The 19306-nt window shown below is 38.0% G+C and overlaps 1 protein-coding gene and 10 non-coding genes across 11 annotated transcripts in view; 1 reads left to right on the forward strand and 10 right to left on the reverse strand.

Moving 5' to 3' along the window:
* The first annotated feature begins 577 nt into the window (after positions 1-577).
* LOC115025740 (collagen alpha-1(XXI) chain) overlaps positions 578-19306 on the forward strand; it is a 78175-nt gene continuing 59446 nt past the window's right edge. The window contains exons 1-15 of the mRNA XM_029458196.1: positions 578-656; positions 868-1004; positions 1253-1372; positions 2341-2457; positions 2776-2962; positions 3325-3490; positions 3604-3826; positions 5970-6143; positions 6817-6894; positions 7040-7051; positions 7483-7572; positions 8737-8790; positions 8912-8965; positions 10300-10353; positions 10437-10490. Of these exons, the coding sequence (XP_029314056.1) occupies positions 578-656; positions 868-1004; positions 1253-1372; positions 2341-2457; positions 2776-2962; positions 3325-3490; positions 3604-3826; positions 5970-6143; positions 6817-6894; positions 7040-7051; positions 7483-7572; positions 8737-8790; positions 8912-8965; positions 10300-10353; positions 10437-10490 (1599 nt within the window). The remainder of the gene's footprint in view (positions 657-867; positions 1005-1252; positions 1373-2340; positions 2458-2775; positions 2963-3324; positions 3491-3603; positions 3827-5969; positions 6144-6816; positions 6895-7039; positions 7052-7482; positions 7573-8736; positions 8791-8911; positions 8966-10299; positions 10354-10436; positions 10491-19306) is intronic.
* On the reverse strand, positions 10888-10970 carry trnal-caa (transfer RNA leucine (anticodon CAA)). Its single transcript has one exon. It is a non-coding gene; the product is annotated as a tRNA-Leu (tRNA).
* On the reverse strand, positions 11284-11366 carry trnal-caa (transfer RNA leucine (anticodon CAA)). The gene has a single exon. It is a non-coding gene; the product is annotated as a tRNA-Leu (tRNA).
* On the reverse strand, positions 13260-13342 carry trnal-caa (transfer RNA leucine (anticodon CAA)). Its single transcript has one exon. It is a non-coding gene; the product is annotated as a tRNA-Leu (tRNA).
* trnal-caa (transfer RNA leucine (anticodon CAA)) lies at positions 15112-15194 on the reverse strand. The gene has a single exon. It is a non-coding gene; the product is annotated as a tRNA-Leu (tRNA).
* On the reverse strand, positions 15507-15589 carry trnal-caa (transfer RNA leucine (anticodon CAA)). The gene has a single exon. It is a non-coding gene; the product is annotated as a tRNA-Leu (tRNA).
* trnal-caa (transfer RNA leucine (anticodon CAA)) lies at positions 15902-15984 on the reverse strand. Its single transcript has one exon. It is a non-coding gene; the product is annotated as a tRNA-Leu (tRNA).
* trnal-caa (transfer RNA leucine (anticodon CAA)) lies at positions 16297-16379 on the reverse strand. Its single transcript has one exon. It is a non-coding gene; the product is annotated as a tRNA-Leu (tRNA).
* trnal-caa (transfer RNA leucine (anticodon CAA)) lies at positions 17046-17128 on the reverse strand. Its single transcript has one exon. It is a non-coding gene; the product is annotated as a tRNA-Leu (tRNA).
* On the reverse strand, positions 18494-18576 carry trnal-caa (transfer RNA leucine (anticodon CAA)). Its single transcript has one exon. It is a non-coding gene; the product is annotated as a tRNA-Leu (tRNA).
* Positions 18889-18971, reverse strand: trnal-caa (transfer RNA leucine (anticodon CAA)). Its single transcript has one exon. It is a non-coding gene; the product is annotated as a tRNA-Leu (tRNA).

A 19306-nucleotide genomic window follows, 5' to 3' on the forward strand; every position in this document is an offset into this window, starting at 1 on the left:
GGACGACGCAATGTGCATTACACCCAGGGACACCAGTGTGGGAAGGAACACACAAATGCCCATGATTTTGCTCTTTGTGGAGCCTTATCACTAGTGGGGCTAAAATATGTCACTTTTGTCTTGAGTGTGGCATTATGGGTTGTTAGAATAAAAAGTTTATCTCTTTGGGAAGATGAATGTGTTCTATTAGTTTCCTGAGATATTTTCTGTGCAATGTAGACATTGTTGCCTGAAGTGGCACAATTGAAAATGCTTTATCTATGGGGACCTAATTAAATTCGCAATCATCTGATTAGATGGTAATAATTATTTCTGCATAAGTAGACATTTTGATGACGGTGGTGCAAGACAAAACGTCAGGGAGTTAGGCTACATAACACACAGACACATCAAATCTCATTAAATTCTGGCCATTACTTAAAGCTATATTGTCATGGACTAAAAGGTTGGTCAGTTGGAAATTTTGGCCTGATGAAAGTTTGAGAAAAGGTCATGAAGTCATTGAAATCCTTGTTGTTTTCAACACTAGGTTAGCTAGGTTGGACTGGACTGAGGTTGACTGCTCTTTTACGGAGCCATGTTGCTGTGGTCATTATGGAGTGCAATATTGCTACTGACCCCCCTGGAGGCTGCAGAGGAGGATGATGTCCGAGCAGGTAGGGAAATGACAAAGTGCTTCATCGTGAAAACAAAAGCAAGCAGCAACACTAACATACCAGTCTCAGTTAATTTGGGATGATATATTTGTATATTTTAAATTATAGAAGCATTACATACTGAACTCTTGAGTCTTAAATGTAATGTTTGTATTTTTAAGATTTAGTTTTATTGATTACTGTGTGTGTATGCATGTATCTGTGTGTGTAGGCTGCAGTACAGCTGTAAATGACCTGGTCTATATTGTTGATGGCTCATGGAGTGTGGGCTTCACCGACTTTGAAACGGCCAAGCAGTGGCTTAATAACATCTCCAGCCAATTTGACATCAGTTCCCTCTACACACAGGTAATTTAAACCACTTTATACTGTTTGTGCTGTGCATGAATTGAGTTTCTGAGAGCAGCAATTTCCCATCAAACTTGTAGAGTTTGTTCATGGCCAGCCTCATTACTATCATCACTGTCTTTCTGTGTGTGTTGCAAGCTTTGATAAAAAAAATCATATTATTCCAGCATTTTGGCCCATTCCAAGTGCCACAGAGCTTCGGGAAATCTGCACTACACTTACAATAGTTTCTTTTGTATCTGCTGTAGGTAGCTGTGGTCCAGTACAGCGACACTCCTCGTCTAGAGATTCCTCTGGGGATACACCAGGGTGGAGCGGAGCTCATCGAGGCCATACAGAGCATCACCTACCTGGGAGGAAACACACAGGCAGGACAGCATGTTTTCTCTTTACAACTCTATCAGTCCTAATTTGCACCCATGAGAATAAAACCATTCCAAACTGTGGGGTGCTCCTTTTGCCACCACGAAAATAGGGCCCCATCAAGAAAGACTGTGGTCGTTCTAGCCAATAGGAGCTAGCTACACTAACACTGCTAAAACTAACTCTAAGTAGGTAGGTAGCATGAGTAGCCTTGGTAAACTTCTGAATGGTGAGAAGTTGTGATAACACCACTGTCATGAAAGTGTGACATTATGAAATTTTGCATTAAGACATAACACTTGACATGACATTTTAGTGCAATTAAGAAAAATGGCAATGTGAAATAAAAAGAGCCTTAAAGACGGGCATTTTAACATAAAATGATTTTTTAAACATTTTCTTCCAGATTTTTATAAAATAAAATAAATGAATGAGTAAAATAATTTCTTTATATTTTAATTTTACACAATTCATCTGATTATTTATATCATAACATATTTTTATTTATCTAGTATTTCATACATGACATGGTTGCCGCACTAATGACTCACACCCGCACGCAGAGGAATGAAACAGACCTAAAATGTAGGCTACTGTAAAAATCTTTACTACTTCCAGTAATCCATCCAACAACAAGAAACTAATAAAATGAAGCAGGTTCTGGAGAACAGAATGTTGCCACACTTGGACCTGCATAAGTGTAGTTTATACAGGTCCAAGAGTGACAACATTCAGCCACCACAGGTGCATCTGCAGCAACATGACCACACAGCAACACCACAAGCACAGAGATTTATAGGATTTCTTTTTCCCATGGAGATTTTAAAAAGCTTTTTTATGTGTTTTTGTGTAATTTAATTTGTGCTCTGGTATGATGCAGCTGTCAGTGGCTGGAAGAATGCTCCCTCACAGTATTATGGCATTTTTTTTACTCACTCCACCAGGTCATCACTGTTTTCTGACTGTCTTGCAGACTGGCAGGGCCATCAAGTTTGCCGTGGACCACGTCTTCCCCTCTTCCCAAAGAGCCAGCCAGGTCAAGAACCGCATCGCTGTTGTGGTTACTGATGGCAAATCTCAAGATGACGTGGTAAATGTCACTTTGCCGTGTTCAAGTGCTTGAGTGAAACCAAGTAAAGTGCATTTGGGTGGCCCTAAATCATAGAGGCAGAGTCAAGGGGCTTTAGATGTATCACAGTGTCAAAAAAAGAATGACAGCACCTCCCCCATCCATAGAACCTCAAAGAGGAAACACTATCTGGCATGGGGTATCCACACTATGGCATTTATGTGAAAACTGTTGGCTTTAATATTTTTTATTATATTTTTGTTTGATTACTGTTCTTCCAGAATCAAGCCTCTTTAACATGAGGGGTTCATTTTCACCAGACAGCCTGTGTTTCTTTAGGTGGATGCCAGTATGGAGGCACGAGCACAGGGCATTACAGTATTCGCTGTTGGAGTTGGCAGTGAGATCACCACCTCGGAGTTGATATCCATAGCCAACAGACCATCATCCGACTATGTCTTGTATGCTGAAGATTACACCACCATGGACAGTATTCGAGACTCCATGGAGCAAAAACTCTGTGAAGGTTGGGATAAATAAATGATCTATCTTCTTGGCATGTTCATCTAGCATTTTCTCAAATCTCCTGGCTGTGGTATAGAGTTGCAAAGGTCCGCTGGGTCCGGAAGTGTTTTTATGTAACACTTATACAGCTTGTGCACCCTGCGGTCATACTTAGCTCCACCCTCTCGTGTCTCTGCCGGCTCCAAATCTGGCAGCTGCCTAAATGCCAAACTAGATAGGAAATTGAAACAGTGAAACATGCATGCTCTTTTTAAAATTCAACAACAAAAAATATATTAAATTGTGAACAAATCAATAAACTACTAAATAACACAGTTATGACATTTACATTTCTATTTGTCTCTCTGACACTTTTCTGTCTAGAGTCTGTGTGTCCAACACGAATCCCGGTGGTATCTCGGGATGAGAAAGGCTTTGAGCTAATGCTGGGCATGAATATTGAGAAGAAGGCCAACAAGATCCCTGGCTCTCTGATTTCCAAGGCAGCCTACTCTCTGACTGCTTCCACAGATATTACTGAGAATACCAGGTAGAATGTTATCTAAAGAGTGCAATGAAGGTCTTAAAACATGCATTAAACATGCATTTAATTGTATCAACTATTGTTTTTTAATTAGTTGTTTGTCTTCATCCTTGCACTAGGGATATTTTCCCAGAGGGCCTCCCTCCATCCTATGTGTTCGTAGCCACCCTGCGTCTAAAGGGTTCTTCTAGCAAATTGACCTTTGACCTTTGGAGGGTGGTGTCTAAGGATGAGGAGATCCAGGCTGCAGTGACACTAAGTGGGAAGGACAAAACTGTCATATTCACCACCACCAGTAGAACAGGAAAGTGGCAGAGAGTCACCTTTAAAGCCGGCTTTCAGGTTGGTATACAGATTAAGTCTCATTTCCATGCTAGATCAATATGACTTTTTGCTGGCCTTTGATTTCCAAGTACTAATGCTCTGTTCCCAATAAGACTAATTGTGAAAATCCCATGATATCTCTCAGCTGGTAAATCCTATTTAGTTCGAGAAAAATTACTCCATGTTTGCTTCTGAACACAGCTACAAAGGCTTCATCAGTTTGGCTTTTGCATCGCTTTATGTTCAGCTCTGTACAATATTTTACAATATTTTATAGTATTGTAAAAAAAACAAACATACTTTTTAATGTTGCTTCTTTACTCCACTTTTCTTCATGCAAACACTCTCGTCTATATGAACTTGGGTTTTATGAACACATACTGGTAAATTAAATACAAGGAAGTCCTGAGTGACAGGCCCAGTAAATCAACTGGTGTTGTTTTAGTTGACAGAGAGACTTTTATAGAGGCAAAAGTAAGTAAAGCGAATAATACGGGTGGATTACGCTAAAACAGACGATTAGTCGTCCCACAGTAAGATTATCATGTTATACTAAAGCAAGCATTGAAATAAATGTAGAATACCCGGTGGCGACCCGGAGGAGATTAGTATAAAATAATTACCCGCCGGCGACCCGGAAGATATTAGTTTAAGAATAGAATACCCGCCGGCGACCCGGAAGATAAAGAAAAAGTCCTACAGAGTAGGCCCGATTAGCTATCGGTTGAAATGTAAAAAGTCAAAGAGGGTAAACCAGTTGAAAGGCCACAGGGGCCCATTCTTGATTTCATGCTTTCAAAATATGGCTCTGATAGTTTTCCCGGGACGGATAGGGAAACTTGGCATGATTTCCAATGCTATTTTATACCATTTTTATTCTGCTATTTCATACTATTTTTAATGCTATTTCACACTCATTTACATCAACACTGTGATTATTGTACCGCTGTGTAACAGTTTGTACATCGACTTCCCCATTGTTTATTCTTGAAGACAGAACAGTTGTTCTGTCTAATTTTGTACAAATCTTTATGTTTTTGCTGTGAAGCACTTTGGGCTGCAATTCTTGTATGAAAGGTGCTATACAAATAAAGCTTATTATTATTAAAGCTTATTATTATATGTTAGCTATTATCGAGTAACTTGTCAGAAACCTAATAAATTACTAATACATTAGTTGAGACAGTATAACCAGGCTTTTTAATATCTTCAGAAAAGTAAGAAAGTTGATTCATAAAGTATATGAATATGAGGAAAACATAAATGTCCATTACCGTTATTTTCCTGCCCCTGAAAGAGCATATTGTGCTATTAAAGTGTACTCTGTCTCATCCAATCTCGGGCTTCCCTTTATGTTGGTTTCTGTGAATGAACCTGACTGGGATGGCCTGCAGAGAGCCAACCTAGCAATTATTTAAGCATCATCCCCTGTTCAGTTCAATACACAGCTGAAGCGGTGACGATGTAATGTGATGGAAGCCGGCAGGAGGCTCAAAGAAAACGTTTCCTACTCTCAACCAAAGTCCCCAGTGGAAACTAGTTGGTGGATGTGTAGCTCTTGCAGCACATGTCCCTGTTTCCATGGCAGCACAAGGTAATAATACGTCCCGGTGGACACGCCAGGTTGTTTTTTCCAAAAGACACCCACGACCCTCCATCCTAACACACCTAGACTTCAGTGTAGAGGGTTTTAATTATGTTCAATTTGTGTTTGCACATGTTTGATTTGATGTGGTTTGATGTGGCATAAGGTAGAAGCCTGTGATTTCTCATTTGGAAATGGTGACTGTAGCCCACTCCCAATGAAACAATAGCTGCTCTGTTTCTCTCCTTCCCTTTGGATGGTTGACGCATTTAAGAAAAAACATTGTGATGGAAAAAAGAAGAAGTTCTTGTTCTTAATAACTTCCTTGTCATAACTATTTGTGGAGCATTAAGGGAACTGACTAAATTAGATTAGATGAAAGACATGCAGACATAAATCTGCCAACTAAATGAAAGAAGGTTTGACAAGTTAATAATTGTTTTCAGATCCAACTTTGCTTGAACAAATATGTTTCAAACTCATAAATGAACAAAATCTCAGTAAATGTATGTTTGTATTTGAGATCATCTTGAAATACAAAAGTATTTATGTATTCATATTTGTGCCTTCTCTCAGAATCTGTATGATGGAAAGTGGCATCAGCTCAAAGTCCTGGTGAGACCACGCCAGGTCACCAGTTTCCTTGACGATCAACCGATCCAGGAAATAACGCTGGAACCAGTGGAACCCATTTACATCAATGGGAATACACAGGTGGCAAAGAGGCAAGGAACAGACATCACTGTGCCTGTGAGTAATGACACCACAATTGAGAGAAAATTAAATCTGTTTTTTAAAATATTATTTTAAACCAGGTGCATATATACATATTAGTTGAGTTGAGAAACAGATTAAAATGTAGAGTGATAACAGCCACAAATAATGATTGTTTTGTTCCAAACATGCTTTTGTTCTGACACTTGAAAACTGTTATATGTACAAAGCATAAATATGCATACATTGAAGAATATAGCACATTTTAAAAAGTAAATAAGTAAATTAATAAACGGATATATTTATGTTATACTTTTATGCAGGACATACAGTGATACCTTTTCTTTTCTTTTAGATAATCTTATATATTTTACTTTTTTTGTATTCTCTTTGTTTTTTTGTATTCTTCATTGTTAACTTAACATGAATTGTCACAACAAGGCAATGGCATGTATGGAGCCCAGAAACTGACAAATTGATATAAAAGGTTAGCAGACTATAACTTTACCACCAGTCAGTTAGTAAAATAAATGAAAACATATTTCATTTTAATCTATTATTTCTGTAGCTCACCATTTTATTTTTCAAACTTCTTAGTTTTACTATTTTTTGAGGTCTTGACACACATTTAATAATTTAATTTATCTTCTATTATCTTTCCCCAGATTTTCCTCACCACATTTCCATTTAACATTGTCTTTTTATTAAGGTGGAGATTCAGAAGCTGCGTCTGTACTGTGATCCTCATCAGAGTGAGAGAGAAACCGCTTGTGAGATTTACTCTGTGGTAAGATCTCCCCTGTTGCCTGTATCTACTGTAATCTCTTATGCAGCGTGATATTTCTTTACTACATGTATATGGCTGCATGTATGAGGCGACAATGATGATAACCATTATTTTTCTCTTGTCCTCTCTCTCTTTTTCTACACAGGATGATGAAAGGGTAAGTACAGTTTCCATCCTGTTTTTATCACACTTTAAAAGTACTGCTTAAAATGATGTAGTGCAAAAGTAATGATATCACACCTAAGTCTTCTATATGGACTGAAGTTTGACCTTTTAGACAAAAGGCATATTTTCATGCCTTTATGATAGTGAAGTGCAGATTGTGAAAGGGGGAAAGAGAGAATGGGAAAGACATTCAGCAAATGGCCACTGTGGCAAGGACTCAGCCTTTGTATATGTGACACCTGTGCTATTGGTTGAGCTACCGGGATGCCTGACAAAAGCCTTTTTATTCAAACAGTAACAAAACCTTAATGTAAAAATGACATTTTTAAATTCCTAAACCTGACACTGGTGGTATCACCTATATAAATGTGTTTTATCTAGCTAATGAGGAAGCTTTGGGTGTGTTTTGTATTGTTTCCTTAGTGTCCCCTGAATCGAACATCCACAGATAAGGAAGAAGACTGCAACTGTGTCGTTGGACCACATGGGCAGCCAGGCCTGCCAGGACGCATGGTAACATGAGCGCACGCACACACACACACACACATTGCTTCGTTCCCATGAGACTCAAAGGACATTTCATTTATGACTACTCTTTTGCCCCTCTAGTGGTTTTAACACCAGGGCCTTTAAGTACCAATCTACAATTGCTCTACAACACCCGATTGCTCCACTATGATGTAACGGACTGTACTGATGTGTGACGTGTGTGTGTGTGTGTGTGTGTGTGTGTGTGTGTGTGTGTGTGTGTGTGTGATCAATCGTAATATAACCCCAGAAATAATTATTTTTTGTAATTATTTTAGGATTTCAAAAACAAACTTGCATCTACAAATAGACAAATGTAGAATGTACTGCTTGCACACATTTCTTCACATGTGCGTTTTTTGTTGCATTAATACATCTGCTCCAATTGCAATCAACACTACAGTATAATGTATGTATATAATGTAATTATGTTGTAGGTTGTTACACAGGCTGGTAGTTATGTACACACTGTTCCAAAGTGGTATATCCTACTGTATATGGAAAGGGAGGAGAGATGACAACAAGCAAATTGGAAACTAGAAAACTAACTTGTGTGTATTTGATATGGAATTAGTGCATTATACCTAAAATATACATTTCCAAACCTCAACTGTCCTCTATTAAAATGACCTCTAATTACTTCTAGTTGTAGTGACTCACTCCTAATGAGCAGTATTATCTGTTTACTCAGGGAGTTTTTTTGAAATTCCAAGTGTCATTTTTGGAGAGCTGCTCAAATATGCAACACAAAAAGGGGGTAGACTTCTAATACTCAATATCATCTTCTACAAATTAGTTTGGTTTTGAATGAATAAGCCAGCTTATCGATAAAAATCCACTTGTTTGCTCTGTTGCTCATCAACAACATGAGAATAGGCTCCATCTGAACTTTGTAGCATAATGCTATATTGAGTGAGTCTACTCACAAGAGTCACAGCAGTGCTGTGAGCTAAATGATAACATTAGCGTGGTAACATGATGATGGCTCGATGATAATTAATAGATTTACTGTTTTACCATGGTTACTATTTTATTTTGCTATGTATTTTATTCTATTTAACATATTTTATATTACTATGTAGCAGTACAATGTATTACGCCAAAATTATATGTTTCTGTGTGTCATGATGGGGTGTTTTAATGTTACAGGGTTTCCGAGGGGAGAAAGGGAGGGAAGGACCACCAGGACCTGATGGTAAGCCTGTAAGTACTAACCATTTATTTTCATTACTTTCTTTTCACCACTTCATACTGTTGTAGCCAGACATTAGGATACATGTTGTGTGCATATGATAACATCTGTTTATGTTGTCTCTGTCACCAGGGTAAAGATGGGAAACCTGGGGAATCTGGCCCTCTTGGATTACCAGGGATGAAGGTAAAAAAATATTTCATTACACATTGAAATCGCCATAATGCAAGTACAAAAATGTGGCTTTTACTGCACTGCTGCTGCACAAAAGAGGGGAATACATTACAATATCCTTTTAATTAAACTCAAGTTAACTCCAGTCCAGTCTGATCTTTGTCTTGCTCAATCCCAGAACTACGGGTCCATCTTTAAATTGACATTCATTTCTGAAGTCTAGAAAAAGTTGTATGCAACCAACAATTGGAATTGTTTGTTTTATCTTAAAGTTACAACACACAGACAGCTCTGCATAGTGTCACAAGTTACATCATGTGGCAGTCTGACCATGGCAAAAATGCATTCTAGTTGTTCTTGATTCAAACACAGCTTTTAATACCATCCATCGTCTACCGCTTATCCGGGGTCGGGTCACGGGGGCAGCAGCTCAAGTAAGAAACCCCAAACTTCCCTGCTCCGGGCCACATCCGCCAGCTTTGACTGGGGGATCCTGAGGCATTCCCAGGCCAGTGAGGAGATATAATCTCTCCACCGAGTCCTGGGTCTTCCCCGGGGTCTCCTCCCAGCTGGACGCGCCTGGAACACCTCCCTAGGGAGGCGCCCAGGTAGCATCCTTACTAGATACCCGAACCAGCTCAACTGACTCCTTTCAAAGCAAAGGAGCAGCGGCTCTACTCCGAGTCTCTCACGGATGGCTGAACTTCTCACACTATCTCTAAGGGAGATGCCAGCCACCCGTCTGAGAAAACCCATTTTAACCGCTTGTACCCACAATCTCGTTCTTTCGGTTTTCCAGAAGCACCTTGGTGCCGACCGAAAGTCCTTCTCCATAGCTTCTCCGAACTTCTCCCATAGACCGTAATATTTTACTATATGATCTGAGGATGTGCGTGGGTATTTTTTTGTCTCCATTACTGACAAAGGGTCTGATTGTGCTCCTCTGATCCATTTGAGTTCCTTGGATTTGTCTTATTCTCCCTTTTAAGCACATTATTTGGCTGTGTCTTTTGGTATGCTGATGATATCGAGATTTATATTTTTATGAAACCGGTGAACTTTAAAAGTGGGTTGCTTATCTCATATATCTACTAAATCTCTCAGGTCATAACAAGATCTCTAGGTTGTGCCCTGTTCAAAGTTCATGATTTGAATATAGTCACCAAACGTAAGATGACCTTTGGTTATGGAGAGATTTCCCTCTTGGATTTTGGTCAACAAATGAAAATGCTCTATGGACTTTATAATGGACTTTTGAAATGTTTGATACCATTTATTAATTCAAGCAAATGAGTTTCATACTTTAATAGCATGCTCTTACTCACTGTATTCTCTTGGCTGGACAGGGTGAAGTTGGCCCAGCAGGAATGAGAGGGGAGCCTGGTCTCAAAAGTGAAAGGGTAAGTCTTTAAAGAAGCAGTTGAGTCAGTGTTGTGGCTTTTTTAATCTGCTGTCAATACTGACAGTAGCTAATTCTGCACAGGGAAACATAGGGGAACCAGGCTTATTAGGAGAAAAAGGACCCCCAGGACCCAAGGTAAGATGTTCTCATGGTTAAAACAAAGAGTGTGTTCATCACACAGTCTGTGATCAAATGGCTGGGTTCGAGTATGGGTAATGGCGAAGGCGCTGAATTCTCAGCAGACTAATACACCTTAAAGAATCTTAAAGACATGTTTCATCTAAAGTCATAGGAAATAGACTCATAGGAAATAGATCTGTTAATCCAACATGCACAATCCAGTGGTTGCGAGTAAAACAATAATTAGATATATTCAATGGCTGGGTATGGGTAATTTTAACCAATCTGGTACTGGTTTTGCTCATCGAACATTTAGCTTGCTTGACGAGCTACATGCTAGCTTAGCAGATTCACATTGTTTTCTCAATATATTTTTATTTGGATGAATTTATATATTTAAATGGTATGTTTATACCAGGAGTGGGGTTTGAACCCACAAGGACTGATGTCCATTGGAACTTGAGTACAACGCCTTAACCACTCGGCCATCCTGGTACTTTTCTCTTCATCGAAGGCGCTGAATTCTCAGCAGACTAATACATCTTAAAGAATCTTAAAGACATGTTTCATCTAAAGTCATAGGAAATAGACTTGTTAATCCAACATGCACAACCCAGTGGTTGCAAGTAAAACAATAATTAGATATATTCAATGGCTGGGTATGGGTCATTTTAACCAATCTTGTACTGGTTTTGCTCATTGAACATTTAGCTTGCTTGACGAGCTACATGCTAGCTTAGCAGATTCACATTGTTTTCTCAATATATTTTTATTTGGATTAATTTAATCTATTTAAATGGTATGTTTATACCAGGAGTGGGGTTTGAACCCACGAGGACTGTTGTCCATTGGAACTTGAGTCCAACGCCTTACCCTCTCGGCCTTCCTGGTACTTTTCTCTACATCGAAGGCACTGAATTCTCAGCAGACTAATACATCTTAAAGAATCTAAAAGACATGTTTCTCATAAGAGAAACATGGACTCATAGGAAATAGATCTGTTAGTCCAACATGCACAATCCAGTGGTTGCGAGTAAAACAATAATTAGATATATTCAATGGCTGGGTATGGGTAATTTTAACCAATCTTGTACTGGTTTTGCTCATCGAACATTTAGCTTGCTTGACGAGCTACATGCTAGCTTAGCAGATTCAAGTTGTTTTCTCAATATATTTTTATTTGGATGAATTTATATATTTAAATGGTATGTTTATACCAGGAGTGGGGTTTGACCCCACGAGGACTGATGTCCATTGGAACTTGAGTCCAACGCCTTACCCTTTCGGCCTTCCTGGTACTTTTCTCTACATCGAAGGCACTGAATTCTCAGCAGACTAATACATCTTAAAGAATCTTAAAGACATGTTTCATCTAAAGTCATAGGAAATAGACTCATAGGAAATAGATCTGTTAATCCAACATGCACAATCCAGTGGTTGCGAGTAAAACAATAATTAGATATATTCAATGGCTGGGTATGGGTAATTTTAACCAATCTTGTATAGGTTTTGCTCATCGAACATTTAGCTTGCTTGACGAGCTACATGCTAGCTTAGCAGATTCACATTGTTTTCTCAATATATTTTTATTTGGATGAATTTATATATTTAAATGGTATGTTTATAGCAGGAGTGGGGTTTTAACCCACGAAGACTGATGTCCATTGGAACTTGAGTCCAACGCTTAACCACTCGGCCTTCCTGGTACTTTTCTCTACCTCGAAGGCACTGAATTCTCAGCAGACTAATACATCTTAAAGAATCTTAAAGACATGTTTCATCTAAAGTCATAGGAAATAGACTCATAGGAAATAGATCTGTTAATCCAACATGCACAATCCAGTGGTTGCGAGTAAACAAATAATTAGATATATTCAATGGCTGGGTATGGGTAATTTTAACTAATCTTATACTGGTTTTGCTCATCGAACATTTAGCTTGCTTGACGAGCTACATGCTAGCTTAGCAGATTCACATTGTTTTCTCAACATATTTTTATTTGGAGGAATTTATATATTTAAATGGTATGTTTATACAAGGAGTGGGGTTTGAACCCACGAGGACTGATGTCCATTGGAACTTGAGTCCAACGCCTTACCCTCTCGGCCTTCCTGGTACTTCTCTCTACATCGAAGGCACTGAATTCTCAGCAGACTAATACATCTTAAAGAATCTTAAAGACATGTTTCATCTGAAGTCATCGGAAATAGACTTGTTAATCCAAAATGCACAACCCAGTGGTTGCAAGTAAAACAATAATTAGATATATTCAATGGCTGGGTATGGGTAATTTTAACCAATCTTATACTGGTTTTGCTCATTGAATATTTAGCTTGCTTGACGAGCTACATGCTAGCTTAGCAGGTTCACATTGTTGTCTCAATATATTTTTATTAGAAGAGAAAAGATTTCCATTGGAACTTGAGTCCAACACCTTACCCTTTCGGCCTTCCTGGTACTTTTCTCTACATCGAAGGCACTGAATTCTCAGCAGACTAATACATCTTAAAGAATCTTAAAGACATGTTTCATCTAAAGTCATAGGAAATAGACTCATAGGAAATAGATCTGTTAATCCAACATGCACAATCCAGTGGTTGCGAGTAAACAAATAATTAGATATATTCAATGGCTGGGTATGGGTAATTTTAACCAATCTAGTACTGGTTTTGCACATCGAACATTTAGCTTGCTTGACGAGCTACATGCTAGCTTAGCAGATTCACATTGTTTTCTCAACATACTTTTATTTGGATGAATTTATATATTTAAATGGTATGTTTATACCAGGAGTGGGGTTTGAACCCACGAGGACTGATGTCCATTGGAACTTGAGTCCAACGCCTTAACCACTCGGCCATCCTGGTACTTTTCTCTTCATCGAAGGCGCTAAATTCTCAGCAGACTAAAACATCTTAAAGAATCTTAAAGACATGTTTCATCTAAAGTCATAGGAAATAGACTTGTTAATCCAACATGCACAACCCAGTGGTTGCAAGTAAAACAATAATTAGATATATTCAATGGCTGGGTATGGGTAATTTTAACCAATCTTGTACTGGTTTTGCTCATTGAACATTTAGCTTGCTTGACGAGCTACATGCTAGCTTAGCAGGTTCACATTGTTGTCTCAATATATTTTTATTTGGATGAATTTATATATTTAAATGGTATGTATTTTTATTAGAAGAGAAAAGATTTCCATTGGAACTTGAGTCCAACGCCTTACCCTCTCGGCCTTCCTGGTACTTTTCTCTACATCGAAGGCACTGAATTCTCAGCAGACTAATACATCTTAAAGAATCTTAAAGACATGTTTCATCTAAAGTCATAGGAAATAGACTCATAGGAAATAGATCTGTTAATCCAACATGCACAATCCAGTGGTTGCGAGTAAAACAATAATTAGATATATTCAATGGCTGGGTATGGGTAATTTTAACCAATCTTGTACTGGTTTTGCTCATCGAACATTTACTTTGCTTGACGAGCTACATGCTAGCTTAGCAGGTTCACATTGTTGTCTCAATATATTTTTATTTGGATGAATTTATATATTTAAATGGTATGTATTTTTATTAGAAGAGAAAAGATTTCCATTGGAACTTGAGTCCAACGCCTTAACCACTCGGCCATCCTGGTACTTTTCTCTTCATCGAAGGCGCTAAATTCTCAGCAGACTAAAACATCTTAAAGAATCTTAAAGACATGTTTCATCTAAAGTCATAGGAAATAGACTTGTTAATCCAACATGCACAACCCAGTGGTTGCGAGTAAAACAATAATTAGATATATTCAATGGCTGGGTATGGGTCATTTTAACCAATCTTTTACTGGTTTTGCTCGTTGAACATTTAGCTTGCTTGACGAGCTACATGCTAGCTTAGCAGGTTCACATTGTTGTCTCAATATATTTTTATTAGAAGAGAAAAGATTTCCATTGGAACTTGAGTCCAACGCCTTACCCTCTTGGCCTTCCTGGTACTTTTCTCTACATCGAAGGCACTGAATTCTCAGCAGACTAATACATCTTAAAGAATCTTAAAGACATGTTTCATCTGAAGTCATCGGAAATAGACTTGTTAATCCAAAATGCACAACCCAGTGGTTGCAAGTAAAACAATAATTAGATATATTCAATGGCTGGGTATGGGTAATTTTAACCAATCTTGTACTGGTTTTGCTCATTGAACATTTAGCTTGCTTGACGAGCTACATGCTAGCTTAGCAGGTTCACATTGTTGTTTCAATATATTTTTATTAGAAGAGAAAAGTTTTCCATTGGAACTTGAGTCCAACACCTTACCCTCTCGGCCTTCCTGGTACATTTCTCTACATCGAAGGCACTGAATTCTCAGTAGACTAATACATCTTAAAGAATCTTAAAGACATGTTTCATCTAAAGTCATAGGAAATAGACTTGTTAATACAACATGCACAACCCAGTGGTTGCGAGTAAAACAATAATTAGATATATTCAATGGCTGGGTATGGGTAATTTTAACCAATCTTGTACTGGTTTTGCTCATCGAACATTTAGCTTGCTTGACGAGCTACATGCTAGCTTAGCAGATTCACATTGTTTTCTCAACATATTTTTATTTGGATGAATTTATATATTTAAATGGTATGTTTATACCAGGAGTGGGGTTTGAACCCACGAGGACTGATGTCCATTGGAACTTGAGTCCAACGCCTTAACCACTCGGCCATCCTGGTACTTTTCTCTTCATCGAAGGCGCTAAATTCTCAGCAGACTAATACATCTTAAAGAATCTTAAAGACATGTTTCATCTAAAGTCATAGGAAATAGACTTGTTAATCCAACATGCACAACCCAGTGGTTGCAAGTAAAACAATAATTAGATATATTCAATGGCTGGGTATGGGTCATTTTAACCAATCTTGTACTGGTTTTGCTCATCGAACATTTAGCTTGCTTGACGAGCTACATGCTAGCTTAGCAGATTCACATTGTTTTCTCAACATATTTTTATTTGGATGAATTTATATATTTAAATGGTATGTTTATACCAGGAGTGGGGTTTGAACCCACGAGGACTGATGTCCATTGGAACTTGAGTCCAACGCCTTAACCACTCGGCCATCCTGGTACTTTTCTCTTCATCGAAGGCGCTAAATTCTCAGCAGACTAATACATCTTAAAGAATCTTAAAGACATGTTTCATCTAAAGTCATAGGAAATAGACTTGTTAATACAACATGCACAACCCAGTGGTTGCGAGTAAAACAATAATTAGATATATTCAATGGCTGGGTATGGGTAATTTTAACCAATCTTGTACTGGTTTTGCTCATCGAACATTTAGCTTGCTTGACGAGCTACATGCTAGCTTAGCAGATTCACATTGTTTTCTCAACATATTTTTATTTGGATGAATTTATATATTTAAATGGTATGTTTATACCAGGAGTGGGGTTTGAACCCACGAGGACTGATGTCCATTGGAACTTGAGTCCAACGCCTTAACCACTCGGCCATCCTGGTACTTTTCTCTTCATCGAAGGCGCTAAATTCTCAGCAGACTAATACATCTTAAAGAATCTTAAAGACATGTTTCATCTAAAGTCATAGGAAATAGACTTGTTAATCCAACATGCACAACCCAGTGGTTGCAAGTAAAACAATAATTAGATATATTCAATGGCTGGGTATGGGTCATTTTAACCAATCTTGTACTGGTTTTGCTCATTGAACATTTAGCTTGCTTGACGAGCTACATGCTAGCTTAGCAGATTCACATTGTTTTCTCAACATATTTTTATTTGGATGAATTTATATATTTAAATGGTATGTTTATACCAGGAGTGGGGTTTGAACCCACGAGGACTGATGTCCATTGGAACTTGAGTCCAACGCCTTAACCACTCGGCCATCCTGGTACTTTTCTCTTCATCGAAGGCGCTAAATTCTCAGCAGACTAATACATCTTAAAGAATCTTAAAGACATGTTTCATCTAAAGTCATAGGAAATAGACTTGTTAATCCAACATGCACAACCCAGTGGTTGCAAGTAAAACAATAATTAGATATATTCAATGGCTGGGTATGGGTAATTTTAACCAATCTTGTACTTATTTTGCTCATTGAACATTTAGCTTGCTTGACGAGCTACATGCTAGCTTAGCAGGTTCACATTGTTGTCTCAATATATTTTTATTAGAAGAGAAAAGATTTCCATTGGAACTTGAGTCCAACGCCTTACCCTCTCGGCCTTCCTGGTACTTTTCTCTACATCGAAAGCACTGAATTCTCAGCAGACTAATACATCTTAAAGAATCTTAAAGACATGTTTATCTAAGTCATAGGAAATAGACTCATAGGAAATAGATCTGTTAATCCAACATGCACAATCCAGTGGTTGCGAGTAAAACAATAATTAGATATATTCAATGGCTGGGTATGGGTAATTTTAACCAATCTTGTACTGGTTTTGCTCATTGAACATTTAGCTTGCTTGACGAGCTACATGCTAGCTTAGCAGGTTCACATTGTTTTCTCAATATATTTTTATTTGGATGAATGTATATATTTAAATGGTATGTTTATACCAGGAGTGGGGTTTGAACCCACGAGGACTGATGTCCATTGGAACTTGAGTCCAACGCCTTAACCACTCGGCCATCCTGGTAGTTTTCTCTTCATCGAAGGCGCTAAATTCTCAGCAGACTAATACATTTTAAAGAATCTTAAAGACATGTTTCATCTAAAGTCATAGGAAATAGACTTGTTAATCCAACATGCACAACCCAGTGGTTGCAAGTAAAACAATAATTAGATATATTCAATGGCTGGGTATGGGTAATTTTAACCAATCTTGTACTGGTTTTGCTCATTGAACATTTAGCTTGCTTGACGAGCTACATGCTAGCTTAGCAGGTTCACATTGTTGTCTCAATATATTTTTATTAGAAGAGAAAAGATTTCCATTGGAACTTGAGTCCAACGCCTTACCCTCTTGGCCTTCCTGGTACTTTTCTCTACATCGAAGGCACTGAATTCTCAGCAGACTAATACATCTTAAAGAATCTTAAAGACATGTTTCATCTAAAGTCATAGGAAATAGACTTGTTAATCCAACATGCACAACCCAGTGGTTGCGAGTAAAACAATAATTAGATATATTCAATGGCTGGGTATGGGTCATTTTAACCAATCTTTTACTGGTTTTGCTCGTTGAACATTTAGCTTGCTTGACGAGCTACATGCTAGCTTAGCAGATTACACATTGTTTTCTCAATATATTTTTATTTGGATGAATTTATATATTTAAATGGTATGTTTATACCAGGAGTGGGGTTTGAACCCACGAGGACTGATGTTCATTGGAACATGAGTCCAACGCTTAACCACTCGGCCATCCTGGTACTTTTCTCTTCATCGAAGGCGCTGAATTCTCAGCAGACTAATACATCTTAAAGAATCTTAAAGACATGTTTCATTTAAAGTCACATGCACAACCCAGTGGTTGCAAGTAAAACAATAATTAGATATATTCAATGGCTGGGTATGGGTCATTTTAACCAATCTTGTACTGGTTTTGCTCATTGAACATTTAGCTTGCTTGACGAGCTACATGCTAGCTTAGCAGGTTCACATTGTTGTTTCAATATATTTTTATTAGAAGAGAAAAGTTTTCCATTGGAACTTGAGTCCAACACCTTACCCTCTCGGCCTTCCTGGTACATTTCTCTACATCGAAGGCACTGAATTCTCAGTAGACTAATACATCTTAAAGAATCTTAAAGACATGTTTCATCTAAAGTCATAGGAAATAGACTTGTTAATCCAACATGCACAAACCAGTGGTTGCAAGTAAAACAATAATTAGATATATTCAATGGCTGGGTATGGGTAATTTTAACCAATCTTGTACTGGTTTTGCTCATCGAACATTTAGCTTGCTTGACGAGCTACATGCTAGCTTAGCAGATTCACATTGTTTTCTCAACATATTTTTATTTGGATGAATTTATATATTTAAATGGTATGTTTATACCAGGAGTGGGGTTTGAACCCACGAGGACTGATGTCCATTGGAACTTGAGTCCAACGCCTTAACCACTCGGCCATCCTGGTACTTTTCTCTTCATCGAAGGCGCTAAATTCTCAGCAGACTAATACATCTTAAAGAATCTTAAAGACATGTTTCATCTAAAGTCATAGGAAATAGACTTGTTAATCCAACATGCACAACCCAGTGGTTGCAAGTAAAACAATAATTAGATATATTCAATGGCTGGGTATGGGTAATTTTAACCAATCTTGTACTGGTTTTGCTCATTGAACATTTAGCTTGCTTGACGAGCTACATGCTAGCTTAGCAGGTTCACATTGTTTTCTCAACATATTTTTATTTGGATGAATTTATATATTTAAATGGTATGTTTATACCAGGAGTGGGGTTTGAACCCACGAGGACTGATGTCCATTGGAACTTGAGTCCAACGCCTTAACCACTCGGCCATCCTGGTACTTTTCTCTTCATCGAAGGCGCTAAATTCTCAGCAGACTAATACATCTTAAAGAATCTTAAAGACATGTTTCATCTAAAGTCATAGGAAATAGACTTGTTAATCCAACATGCACAACCCAGTGGTTGCAAGTAAAACAATAATTAGATATATTCAATGGCTGGGTATGGGTAATTTTAACCAATCTTGTACTGGTTTTGCTCATTGAACATTTAGCTTGCTTGACGAGCTACATGCTAGCTTAGCAGATACACATTGTTTTCTCAATATATTTTTATTTGGATGAATTTATATATTTAAATGGTATGTTTATACCAGGAGTGGGGTTTGAACCC

Source organism: Cottoperca gobio, chromosome 20, assembly GCF_900634415.1.
Source record: "Cottoperca gobio chromosome 20, fCotGob3.1, whole genome shotgun sequence".
Lineage (NCBI taxonomy): Eukaryota > Metazoa > Chordata > Actinopteri > Perciformes > Bovichtidae > Cottoperca > Cottoperca gobio.